The sequence below is a fragment of the Zootermopsis nevadensis genome, unplaced genomic scaffold (genome assembly GCF_977971745.1).
Source record: "Zootermopsis nevadensis isolate Lab colony 2312 unplaced genomic scaffold, Znev_1.0 Znev_ptg000020l, whole genome shotgun sequence".
Taxonomy (NCBI): Eukaryota; Metazoa; Arthropoda; class Insecta; order Blattodea; family Termopsidae; genus Zootermopsis; species Zootermopsis nevadensis.
This window is the reverse complement of record NW_028259152.1, coordinates 8,783,095-8,797,052: the sequence shown is the minus strand read 5'-3', so window position 1 is coordinate 8,797,052 and position 13,958 is coordinate 8,783,095. Positions and strand designations below refer to the sequence as shown.

Below are 13,958 nucleotides of genomic sequence, written 5' to 3'. Positions count from 1 at the left end.
AAATGTCACACACAATGTATGTCACTGGACAGAATACAGACACATCGAAGTTAGTGCAATGCATAACATATTTTCTATTATTTATCGCCGAGGCGTCATTAAGTTGTTAAAAATATACATTGAACTGCAGGCATATACGGTTATTTAGCGATAAAACCGAAGTTGACAAAATGGCTCCATACATGGCAGGGGTTCTCAGCCCCTTGGGGCCTGGGGTCACATTCCCACTTTCTTATCGACGCAAGTCCCTGGAATTATAAATGAGGGCAATCCATTGAGACTTTAACGTAATTAATTAAAAATGATACTAACTTAATAGGTCTGTAGCAGACATTTAAACTTATGCTTAATATTCATTAATTTTCTTTTATAAAATTGATTTCATTTATTAACTATTCACTTCAGATTAATTAAAAATTGAACTTTGGCGGTAGCTGTTTTTTCGTCATAAAGAATAACACAGTATAAAAAACGTATACGCGGGCCGCATGAAATATGTTGGGGGGCAGGGGGTTGAACCCCTAATCCCTGAAATATGGTTTCCCAGAAATCAGGCAAACAGCAAAAGACTTCGCGTCAGGTCTTAAGGGAGTGTTGGGGCTAAGAAGTAAAGAAGGTAGATCTAAAACATTTTTAACCTCTATACTAGATGTAGGTAAGTGGTCGGCTTGACGCTCTGTCCACTTTAACCCCAAACTCAAAATATAAGAGGCTGGATAGGTTCTGCATCTGGTAAGAAAGTCGTGAGGGAAAAACAAATGCTGTCCGCGCCGGGAATCCAAGACATTGCCAGACACTCTACTGACTAAACCCTCTCACTCTGTATATAAGTTTATAAACATTTAGGGCCATCTTTGAGCAAAGGATCACGGGTTTCTAACCTGTGTCATATTTAGGTCTCAATACAAAAATGTTCTAGCAGCCCGAGGCCGCCAACGCAGAGGAAAGTAGCTGCTCTGATTATGACGATTTCCCAACTTCACCAACAGTGAGTGATTTTTCGGTTCGAGTGTGTACACATCGCTTGAGTGAAGACAGCTTCGTGTTGTATCAGTCCGCCTGTCCTAATTAAACTAATTTGCATACACACCTGCCTGCCTACACCGTTCAATAGCACAAGGGGTATCTATACTAGAAATTGGTGGCTGGCGATTTAACGATGTTCTGTTAACTGATGCTATCCTGGGATTAACCTGAAAAGACTACAGTTCGCAGACTATTAACGAGTATTTATCACTCACAGAGGTTGCATGGCGACATGAGATGATGGATCTACGAGGTGCGATCGGAAAGTTTCAAGACTGCGCCTATAAAAACCCGTACACTTATCTCAGGTATTAAATTCATCCATCACCCTCGAAGTAGTTCCCCTGGGAGTGAACACAACGATCCCAGCGCCGCTGCCAAGCCTGGAAGCATCCCTGGAAATCTTTCTTTGTCAGCCTGTCAAGCACCATCTGCGATTCTGCCTGAATCTCTTCTATCGTCTCAAATCTCCTTCCCTTTAGCTGAATTTTCATCTTTGGGAAGAGGAAGAAGTCACACGGCGAATAAGGAGGGTGCGGGATGACGGCCATGCTGTTTGAGGCCAAAAACTGCCGAACTTTGAGGGCGGTGTGCGCTGGCGCGTTATCATGATGCGTCGCATGTGGAGTTATTTCTTTAGAATCAGCTGACAGGTCCCATAGCCTATCCCAACAATGTCGCACAAGTCGTTGATGGTACGACGTCGATCTTCGTGAATGGCCTGCCGAATCTTCGTAACATTTTCGGGCGTTGTGCTCGAAGATGGTCGTCCAGAACGCTCGTCATCATCGACATAGGTTCGGCCATTTTTAAAACGTGAATGCCACACAAAAGTTTGTGCACGACCCATTGCGGACTCCCCAAATGCTTGCTTTAGCATTTCATAGGTTTCCGTAGCCGTTTTGGCGAGTCTTTGGCAAAATTTGATGCACGTCATTCCGAAATCGCAGGAGGGTCGGTGTAATGCACTACCAAAACGCCCGTAACTAAGAAACAAAGGCTAATTCGATGATGCCGGCTGGCACACTGATTCACTATGAATGTAGGCCGCACCCCCTAGCGGCAGAAGCTCGTACTACATCCGGTTCGCCCTCTATTGACACAGTCTTGAAACTTTCCGAACGCACCTCGTATAATCTGCGCTCGGTCCAAGGTTCATAAGATAATTTAACGAGGCTATGTCAATGACAGGCAGCGTCAGATTACATGACAAATTTGCATTTTGTTCCCTAGTTGAAGGCATCATCCTGCTATAAGCCTGTGTGTGTGTGTGTGTGGGGGGGGGGCTAAGAAAACCCATTGTTAGGTGTTCACACTCAGAGAAGAACACCTTATGGGCTGGTCTGTCCGTCCTAATCAATTTCATTGTTGGAACTGTAACAATAGTATCGCGGCTAACATTAGGGGTAAATATCTTGAGATCAATGTCGGAAGACAATGCTCAGGAACAAATGTTTGGGCTCACAATAGCGCACGAATGGTCTATGAAGATGACTATCTTCTGAAAGATTGTCCTTGATGGTGGCAAGAAGAACATCTGAAACGTCGGTAAACTGCTAGAAACCTACACGGCGTAAGAACCAATAAGATAACTATCTTAGATCTGTTTGATATTTACAAAACATATGACCGCGCAACGACGGACGTAGATAATAGAAAATGTTTGTCCTGTCGATGCCTTTCGTTTTTAAAACTAGTTCAGTGTTTATTTCTTGCACTGAACTAACTTTCATGTGCAGCCTAAGGAGCTGACGTGTCGTTATAGCTTACTTTCTTTATGGTGTTTATTACAGATGTACGTAGATGAATAAAATATACACACAGTTAAGCAAAGGTTCATTAAAGACAAACAAAGCGCTCGTTAGTTGTCCGGGATTTCCTAAAATAATAACATTCGTAATTTATCATGACAATTTTATGAATATAACTATCAGAAAGTACACTTTATATTAAAGTATAATTCATATAGGATTTGAGATCTTCTCGGGCAATCAGCCGCGTTAACTGGTTACCGTAGTAAACCTGTATCAAGCGACTTCCGAGGAATCCAGTCACATCAGAACCCTGACGATGGGGACAGAGTTGGTTCCCGAAACGTCGGCTTACTACGGTAACCAGATAACACGGCTCATTACCCGAGAAGATTTTATTGAGTATAATTCATATTTCAGCGTCTCTGTGATATACGTACCTCTGAGACTAGGGTTTTTCTTCCCCCTTCGTAACGATCTTGGCGTCGGTCTGCACGTACTCAGCCTCTTTGGGAACGAGAACATTGCAAGGGACGCCAGGAACAGCAGGGCCGACACCATCACCAGTCCTGATGAAACGCACACACATCAGCAACCATACCGTCACACCAAAAGCTGCTGGAACGCAGTAACTATCAGCATTTTAAATATCGATATGCTACTAACAGTTCAAGCCGCCAATTTTCAAACAGTGGACGTTTTAAATTGCCACCGAAACGTAAAAACAAGCATGAAAATTTATTTTTATTATTTGGAGAGTTTGATTGGATTATTCTGAAGTGATCGGGGGCAGAAGACAAACCCCGAGAAGAATAATGTAGCTAAGAAACAGTTAAATAATTACAAATCACTCGCCCTGATTGTACATACTTCACATACATATTGAAAGACAAAAATTACATAAGTAATAATTAATTCCAACATGATATTCTGGGTTTTTGCGCCTTGTAGACTAGTCGGCATCGACCAACAAGTCTACACGGCGCCAAAACGCAGAATATCATGGAATTGAACAAAGTATACAGTGGACCTCACTCAACTTCCTACAAAAAGTGCAAGATAATTACAAATTTAAATCACAGCTTAACAAATGTTGCGCGGGTTATATTAATCCACGAATGCAATATCTGCGTTGACGTGTGAAATGCAATCCAGAACGTCTTACGTTCGCCATGATAACTTTCATCAACACCGAACTTTTAAAATTTCAATCAACTAACTCAATTGTGAAAAATCTTTCATGAAAGGTTTACATTGTGTCAGTTAATTTAGAAACTCCATGCATTTATGAAACCCACAGGTTCAACATCGTGTTCATAAAAGCCGCCTTGTGTCTGCGAAGGAATTCAAAAATCTTTTGTGACATTTAGTAATAGGTCTATCCTAGTTTCTTTCACAGTGAGAGGCTGTTAGCCCCACGGCTAATCCCCAATCTGGAGCAACACCTCCTTCCGGCTGTCTGACTCCAATCCACATATTCACAACTCTCTCCTCCATTCTAAATCTGAGGACATGCCATACAGTGGTGACACGGGACCCACTTAAGACGGTGAAATTAGATCAGCCACTGTGATACGATTAGATTATGACACACCGAAAATACATTTAAACAATGAAACTATATACACGCACCGAAAAGTGGCTAGACATTAATCTAGACTCAATATCAATTCGTAAGCCTGCGCTATAGGAGGACAATTATGCATTGAACCATGACTGATCAGCTTAACCCAGTCCCTTGTCACTACAAACCCTTATATCATTAGACTACAACGTATTATTCTGCAACTGAAATAGTCTAAATAAAGCGTCTGTTAACTATTTATGTACAATGAGCAGAAGACATTTTTCAATGATGTCTCTTTGAGGACTTGAATAAAGTTCTCGTATTGCCTTCCACACCTTCACAGACGTTTAATCAATGACTGTACAAAATAAGTTCGCGCTGAATTAAGAAAGACATAATTCAGTGCGGCTTGTAACACGACAATAATACAGATGTACACCATCACATGACGTCGAAGAGAAGGCGTGTTGGTAAAGCCCTAAGCATTATTAATCTTAACACTTGAGTAGATGTGAATGATTTGCTTCGTGCCGTCGCCTAGTTTACCTTCCGAGAAACAATGACCAATGCCCGAAGACAGTCATCTTCTGGGTTGTTGCGTCGTGTAGTTTGGTAGACGTTTACCAACGTTTCAGAGGTACTTGCTGCGATCGCCGTGATGATGGAGGCAGCAAGTACTTCTAAAAAGTCGGTAAACCTATGCCAAACTACAAGACGCAACAACCCAGAAAAGAACCATCTTCATAATCGCCACCGCAAGAACCCTAAATCTCATATGACCAATGTCTACCGGATAGGAACCTGAGAATAGCCTAGATGGGCTGACTGACACGGTTTGTTCCCTGAAACGAGCACACCCGCTCTATTCTTTGTCTCTTTATTTGTGACTTTCAGTTTTGGCTGAGGGTTCCCTCAGTGTTATCTTGATCTAAGAAGGCCATGAAATGTTACAAGTTAATGTAAAGTTGAGTCAAGTGCCACGACGACAAACAGAAAACTGTGCCCGGAACAAAGCTATGCCTACATTAAAAACTTACCCAGCCACCAAGCACCGACCCACCGCGGGTCTGTGGGCGTGATTTTCGGGTCAACTGATAGGTCAGCGTACAGCCGGGTGCACAGCGAACCCAGTATGAACCCCAGAGCCGGCCCCAGTATCCGTACTCCAATTGTTATTGCTGTAACACAGAAAATCAACATGTAACTTGTAACTCAACCAAGATCGGAACGCAGTCCATGAGACAGTATGTTTACTTCTGATATTTTAGCCGGAAGAGGGTTTTTTGTCACTTATGAACTGAGACATCCAGGGACGCAAACACGACTAAAGATAACATTTAAGTTGGAAAGAATTGTTTTAAATGGCGTTCCGTGATACTTTTGCAATACAAAATTATTTACAAATGACTATTCAGCTATTCGACACAGTAATAACAAATTATAACATAGATACATGAACTGGAAGTACGAAAAGAAATGCCTTTTTTGGTAAATATAAATTACGATCAAAGGTAACGATAAATGGCAAAATTGTTGAAAAGGTTCAAAGCTTCACTTTGGTTGCGGGTAGGTCTCATAAATACGACAGAGACAAATACAAAATGTACACAAATTTCAGTGTATGTGTGTGTGGTATAATAAGGAGTGCTTTAAGAAATGAAACTAGAAAGAATAGAATGCGTACATTTTATGATATGTTGGCAGTGCCTGTACTATTGTATGTTTCTGACAAATGGGCCATGAATAGAGCAGACAGAAGAATAACATAAACAGAGGAAATAAAATTCTAAGATATCGAAGTTGTTGTTCTGGGTCATGCCGCCGCGTGGGCTCGTAGGTAGCTCCAACTTATCTGAAAACATGCTGTCTCCATCTTCAGCCCTAGTGTCTAAACACAAGCCCACACGAAATCATAATATCAACACCTCCCCCTCCGTTAGAATCTCACATCTCCCTTTCTGAGAGACGTTTCTCGGCAGAGGCTACCTCAAAGACCAAGTGTACAATACAAATACTCGATAATTCTTAGGCATTTATGATACGAATGAAATCATTCAGAATACAAAGTTAATTGGCAGAAACATATTCAGCGCATGGAACCAGGAAGAAACGCTCATAGTATCATGAACTAAAAGCCCAAAGAAGTCTGAGATGCTGGAAAGATTAAAGAGATAGAACAGGCCCAGTTTAGAACACGAAGATGGTGTTACCATCTCTACGTGGATAGAAGAATTTTAAGGAAACAATTCTAAGTTTCCCGTGCAGTCCCTCGCAAAAGGTCTCTCTCAATGTCCCACTGTACGTTCATTTTACACGATAGTGCAAATAAAACAAAAGTGAATCTCTATTCCAACTCTCATTACTCGCTCAGTTTTAGTAATACATTTTAAAATCTTTTTATATTTGTTACCATGAAGTAAGCACATACCTTGAGTGGTTCCCTTTAAATACCACGGTGGACCTAATTAGGCTCATCGTAAACTAAAACAACAACATACCGAGCTAATTATACCTTATGGATTAATGGTCAGAAATCATCTTTCATCAGTTCGGCCCACCAAAAAAAGAAACGTGAATTTGCTTCGTATTTTTGAGGGCATGGTTAGTTATTATTTCAGTTGAGGTATGCAGTCAGTCAGATTCAGAAGCAAAGCTCAAGTATGTGAGGAGTCTTTCTGAAGCCAATCACAGTTATTACGATGCCTTCACGTGTTCAAAACAAATTAGTGTTGGTACCTCACCACTACGAATCTTGCCTAAGGACTTAACATCAGTTCACAAGAACCGGCTCTCTGTGGTATTGTAATGGAGTAGGAGCATTCTCTAAAAATAAAAGTAAGACACCTTTAGGCAATATCGTAATGCATTACAGGCAGACAGACAAGAAGATACACAAAAGAAACTATCAATTATGTCTCCATTTTGTCACAGCTTGTCTGTCTAAAGAGATTTAATTCCCAGAGAGATGAAATAACAGGATGATAGACAAAACTGAGTGACGAGGAGCTTCTTAATTTATACGCATCACCGAACATTGTTAAAATGATCAAATCTATGAAGGGTAAGACGGACGAGGCATGAAGGGATGATGGGGATATCAGAAATACGGACAAAATGTTGGTCGGTAAAAGCGAAAAGAAGAGATGACTTGGCAGATCTACGCGTAGATGGGAATCTTAAAGAAATGAGGTTTGTGGGTGTGAAATGGATTTATCTTAATATGGCACTGCGATGGGCTCTTGTGAACACGGTAATGAATTTTTGTGTTAAATTAAAATGGAAAATCTCTTAACCAACTAAGAAACTGCCAACTTTTGAGAAAGAGAGACAGCATGTTGTTCTCAGTCTCGATTTTTGGCATGTAGTCAGAACCAGAGACGAAGCTGCAATCAAGAGTTCTTTGAGAATTTGCATAGTACCTCGTTGGCCTCGACATTACTCTACGTTAGAATATAAATCCGGAATTTCAACTCGGTCGATCAGTATCCCTAATAAAACATACTGAAAAACTTGTATATCCACGTGCTGGGACAAATTCTGTTATTTCAAAGTACATTTTTAAAATCGCTTAAATGAATTATATATTTGCTAAAATTGGTGGGCGAAAAATTGCATAATTATAATGCAACAGAAATTAACTGACAGCGCTGTGCACTGTTTGACACAGTAATGTGTGTCACCAGGTTCCAACAGGGCGACTCTGAATTCGTACGAATCTCCTAAACAGTGGCCTTGAACACTCCCATGTAATTTCGCATATTTCCACACCTTTCTTGAACTACGTTCAAAACTGTCACCACACTTACCCTGAGGAATCTGCGATATCAAAGACAAATTCATATTTACGGATGAAAGTGAAAGAAATGCATTTGCTATGAAATAAATACCCCAATATATACTTAGGTATAAATTTACTAAAGAATAAAACAGGTCCTAATATATACGAGGTGATCCAAAAGCGCCCACGTTCAACGTCTTGTCATATACAATAAATTGAAGAGTTGAAAGTGGCGATCATACACTCATTTTTATTGGTTCGACGCTATACACTCTGATACTGAAAAAGCGTTTTTAAATAAACTGTAAATAAATAAAATACTAACGCCCTTTGTACTATACCATTCATAACATCCCTGCCATTAGATTCTGTCTAAACCTCTAAACTGGTAAGAACTTCTATCAAGAATTTATGACGTCTTTCAATTTTTTCAGCTGGGACCAAAAAGTTATAAATCAACTGTGATACTATTTATTGGGAAGTTTATAGACATGAATGTCATCAGTAGACCCCCACATCATAATCAGACTACAACATGGAAAAAGTCCTGACAAAGAATAATTTTAAGTACAACATATTTGTTGGACAACATCCTCGTAGTTTAAACCCGCCGCCATGTTTGTTTGTAATTCTTAACAAGTACAAATATTTTATGAGTAATCTTTAGCTTCGTTTAAGAACAATCCCAATACAAAATTTAGCACGCACGCCTACGTTCAACGGCTCATTAGCACTTATCAACGTCAAAAAGAAATCGTAACTTTATATGCCGTGTCGGCTGTTTTTGTTTTACAATTCACATAACTTACATACCCAGAAAGCACACACGGCCGCCATGTTGGTATGTATGATGGGGCGTTAGAACCATAATGTAGGTCTGTGTTACATTTATAACTTTTATTTGAAATACGTTTTGATGTGGCGTATATTTAAGGAAACAAGCCTTCGAGGAAGACGTGCGACTCTACGCGTTCATTCAGTGCATTTCGATCAAACAATCGATAACAAAATATGCTTTCGTCAATGCAATAAATAACAACTTTATTGCGCTGAATGCGACAGACTTCCGAACTACGATGAAATGCAAATGCAGGAAACTAGGAGTTGCCATGCTAATGATCTGAGAGTCATTATTTAGCAGTGACATTATACCAACTACATATAGAACGACAGTAATTACCCATACTAGTTCGTTTCTAGGCCATTTAACGATTTTGTCTTGGGTTATTTAGCGTCGAATAAAATAATCATGAACGATGACTGGAAAGGATATGGGAATACCGAGCAGAGAGATTTAGTGCTTCAAATGTCGGCCGATGTACCGGCTCTGAGAGAAGTCTTCCATCGGCTTCCTCAGTCTCAAAGGCGAATGCCTTTCAAATTCTTACACACCACCTTAAACCGCTCTACAATTACAGCCTATACAGCTGAAACGGCGTCGTGAAAAACCTAGGAACTTCGGTTGCGGCTTTCAAATAAACATGGTCTGAAATCCGGTCACAGACCTACATGTTTTCATATGGGAACGTTACGATAATGGGGTGAAAGTCAAATAGCCCTAAACCCGTAACTGTCTCCTTACACTGAAAATACTGCTGTATCATGCACAGACAGTAAGGTCTTGCTTCAAGGAATAAAATTAAATCCTTTCCATTCAGAAAGTGAAGTCTCTTGCGTAAGCCTCGCAGCGATTCACTGTCAAGTCGAGCCGGCCACTGCTGGAACCGGTTTAGGCACATATGACGGTCGTACAAACGAACTGTCACTAACTGCATAAACTGCACTAGACATGCATGTGTACTGAAAACAGGAATGGAAAGCTGCATTCGTACGCTGCGTGAGATTTTGCAAAACTCGCTCTGGCCTTGAATCTCATATAATGCAGATTAATATCTATCTGCACAGCTAATAAATAACGCATACGCTGCACAGACATTAAAGTTGTATTTTTTACTTGTATATCGTTAAATATGCATGAAGCTGAAAACGTTACTTGTAAGTTGTATATTTTTAATTAGGTCCACATCATATTTCATGAACATGGTTTTTGTGAGATGAGTAGCTTTTGAGAAATGTTATAAAGTAAGACTCATGGTTCGTGAACACTTTGGGCTACATTGCATTTCAAAAGACAAATTATATATGACTTGAAGCTTTCACAGCGACTGAACTCGATAAAATCCTCTCGGGCAACAAACCGTGTCCGTTATGGGCAGAAGCCCAATGTTTCGAAGACTTTCTCCGCTGCCATCATCAGGAGGAGAATTATCATTCCCCTGATGACAGAGACAGTAAAAGTCTCCAAAACGATAGATTTCTGTCCAGAATTGGCATGGCTTGTTGCCGAAGATGATTTTATCGGATAAAGATAAATTCGTCCAACAATTTTTTTAATTAACACATCGGCTTAACATTACATCGGTATCTACAGCGGAATATCGGATATAAATATTCCGGACTATCACAACCTACCGAATTCGTTTTCATTTAACGTACTGCCTACGAATAACGCATAAAAGCTACGAACAACATAACATAATTACGCGTTTACTGTTCAATTAACCATCATCACACAAAACCTTAACTGTTCCTTGTTTCCCTGACATGAATAGTTGAAGTCGGGCTTCCTTCACCCCGAGATATGGTGGAGACCGACGACAGCACCCGATGGAAACAAGATCAGAGACATCTTCCATCCATTGGAATTATTATTTTCCAGTGTGTACACCCAAGTCATTCCAATTATTCTTAACAGATGTCGCCAGTCGCCAAAGCACAGGATCGCGTGCATTAATCACAATCGTGGCGAGCCACGATTTATTGAGACGAGTTCCGACACGTGACACATAAATTTTTTAACCCACGGATTATAACTTGCGTCCTTGCTGCGTATTGATTTGTCTGCACAGCAGCGAGATGCGTTGATGTATGTAGTTCTTGACATACTTGCTGGACAGACAATTGAGATGTCGAAATAAAGAATAATTTACAAAGGTCCAGTATATGTCAGCGAAAGATTTCAGACTCAAAACACAGAACATTTGTACCTTTTTTAAAAGTAACAAATGTTGTTGAACAAACTTTCTCCACCCGACTGACGTCAATAAAGCGAGACTGGTTAAACAAGTTCTCGCACACTTTTATTCCAACAATGGAGTAAGTTCCTTTCCAACAAAGGCTTTCAAAATTATTTGTGTAATCCGAGTTAGGTCTGGGCGTGTGAGATAAATAAAATACACGTTAAATAGCAGTTAACCATCTCACCGACGCCGCTGTCTTTTCCAATGGAACACAGATGGCAGCCAGCACATACGTTTCCAACCAACAGCTCCCTCTTCTAACATCACAACAGCTAAGTATACCCTGAAGAGATCACTCTGGATGTCCTGGGTTCTTTTACAATGCAATCGCCTCGCAGATAAGGGCGTTCTAAAATTTGTCAATGTACAGGGCAAGCTACCAGTCTTACAATAGATTCAACTGCTTTCTTCCTGATCATAAGCAAAGGCGAACCAGACTTCTGCACCAGAATTCTGATGTCCCGGGATTCAACTATGCACACAACTGAAATCCTGTCATTGCTTAATCAAATGTTCCGTGGTAGGCAAGTTATACTACAATCTTGCATTCGGTGTGAAATACGAGGACGTTCATAACTGAATTTTAGTAACACACGTGTTCGGATAATTAACACGAAACAGTGAAAAGAAAACGAAGAAAGATAAAAGGTACAAGAAAATTGCGAAATAAGGAGAAAAGCTGTCAAAAAAGTAAAGGACAACAGAAAGAAACAAAGGAATTTGAGATAAATAAGAACGGTCGTGCAATAATAACAAATAAATAAATTAATTTATTCAAGGCTGGCTTCTCACTGCGGAGGTTCAGGATCAATCCATGGCAGGCCAACCGGGATTTGTGGTGGACAGAATGATACTCCGAATATTTCGGTTTTCGTTCAACCAAAACAACACACGCAACTAGCATTATCTCATTAGAGGCCATAGTGAGAAGCGACTCTTTTATCAACCCACTCCTAAACAACAACAAACAGAAAACGTGAAACTTAACAAATTCAACTTACCAAAATAGAGCGGTGACTCCCTGCTGGCCACATTATCGTCTATGTACGGTATTCCCAGTGTATATACAGCTGTCTGTCCCATGCCGACTCCGAGCAAACTTGTGAAGAAGATGGCCAGCACAACAGGTGTGATCCTGGAGGCGTCTCTCGTCGCGAGAGCGGAACTGGTCGTCATGTTGTGGATCACGGCCGTGTGTGACGAGTTGCAGATGTTAGGCGGGATGGGTTCCGAGGTGTTACCTCCGTAAGGACTTCGGACTACCGACGCCACACCCCCAAATAACACGTCATTGTCGCGAATCAGCTGTTTACCAAACAGGAAATGAGGTAGCGAGCATGTGAATGACGACACGGCGAACAGCACCATCCCCCATGCGATCCACTTCGGCCTGTGACCTTGACCTCCATAGTAAGTTAATAATAACGACGAACCAATCTGTCCAATTTCTGTAGCACTCATGATAATGCCCGTGGTTTTAGACTGGATTTGAAACAGTTTTTCTAACGTCGTTATCACGCTTACGAAATACGTGTAGTACATACCTTGCAGAACCCATGTAATACAAAATGTCACCAGGAAGGCCTGTTTGGAAGCAAAGATTTGCATCCATTTTGGGGCGCAAGGTCCTAAACCACATTCCATATCCTCAGCCTTGTTGGCATCACTGTCTTTACCGTCATCTTCCTCTTCGTCCTCTTCTTCCGTAGCAGAAGAACATCGAACTTTGTTTAAAATTCCAACACCTGTTTCTGCAATGGGATGACCATTCACTTTGACAACTCCATTTGGCGTCGGTACTTTGCCATTCTTGTTGCTGACAACTGCTAATGCATTATTGTTACTCTGGGCCAGCATTCCAGTTTCCTCCATGGGCTCCATTTTTTCCTTTTCCTCAAGATGTCCTGTGACGTCCCAGTACGCACCGTTACCTTTAAGCCTCTCATCAGCGTCAATGATGGCGCTTTTGATGCTGTCACTTATAAGTGTTGTTGATGCATCCACCGAGAGTGATCCCATGTTGTTGGCACATCCAGTAACGCCTTCGGGACTCATGTGTTTGTCATCCGGCGATCGGGTGTATCGGTTACGCCACTTACCCATCAGGAAACGCGTGTTTCCAAATCACCTGCAAAAATACAAGAGCAAATCTTAATATAAATGCATTTTAAAAGAATAGCAATGTACTCTTTCAAGCACGTAGTTAATCTAAATATTAAAACTGTTCTTACAAATTTAGTTCTAACGTAAGAAAACACACACACGCCCCTCAATCGCAGAGATCAACTGAAAAATATGTTAGAGAAATAGTAGCTGTTTATTCTGTGAATTACACAAAATCTGTATATACACTCTGCGGACAAAAAACAGAGTTACTGAAAAATACAGCAGGTGGTAGTTCGACATACAGCTACCATTTATGATGCTCCAAAAGGATGAAATCTACACGCTAGAAAGCGTTGAAGTACTGTGAATGATAAATTATTAAATGATCCTGGTATAGTTTCTGCCGCTATCTCACCACTTTCTTAGAATGGCTGAGGAATACCACGAAGAACTTTAGTCAGAATAGCCAATCACTACATCGAGCTGAGGTTCGGATAGACCCTAAAATAGGTCACGGCAGGCAACGCCGTCTTTCCGTATACTTTCAGTCAATTTACAATCATCCTACAAATCAACACTAAATAAACTGTAGACATATTGTCAAAAACGCGTTGTTAAAAGACGAAAGAATCAATGACCATTCATTATTA

The 13,958-nt window shown here is 40.7% G+C and overlaps 1 protein-coding gene across 3 annotated transcripts in view; it reads right to left on the bottom strand.

Moving 5' to 3' along the window:
• The window catches only part of Oatp74D (Organic anion transporting polypeptide 74D), a 139,261-nt gene that overhangs the window by 28,394 nt on the left and 96,909 nt on the right, over positions 1-13,958 (bottom strand). For all 3 annotated transcript variants that reach the window (XM_022075529.2, XM_022075530.2, XM_022075528.2), the window contains exons 2-4: positions 12,204-13,330; positions 5,382-5,522; positions 3,218-3,346 (exon numbers count right to left, since the gene is read on the bottom strand). In XM_022075529.2, coding sequence (XP_021931221.1) covers positions 3,218-3,346; positions 5,382-5,522; positions 12,204-13,305 — 1,372 coding nt within the window. In that variant the 5' untranslated portion in view covers positions 13,306-13,330. The remainder of the gene's footprint in view (positions 1-3,217; positions 3,347-5,381; positions 5,523-12,203; positions 13,331-13,958) is intronic.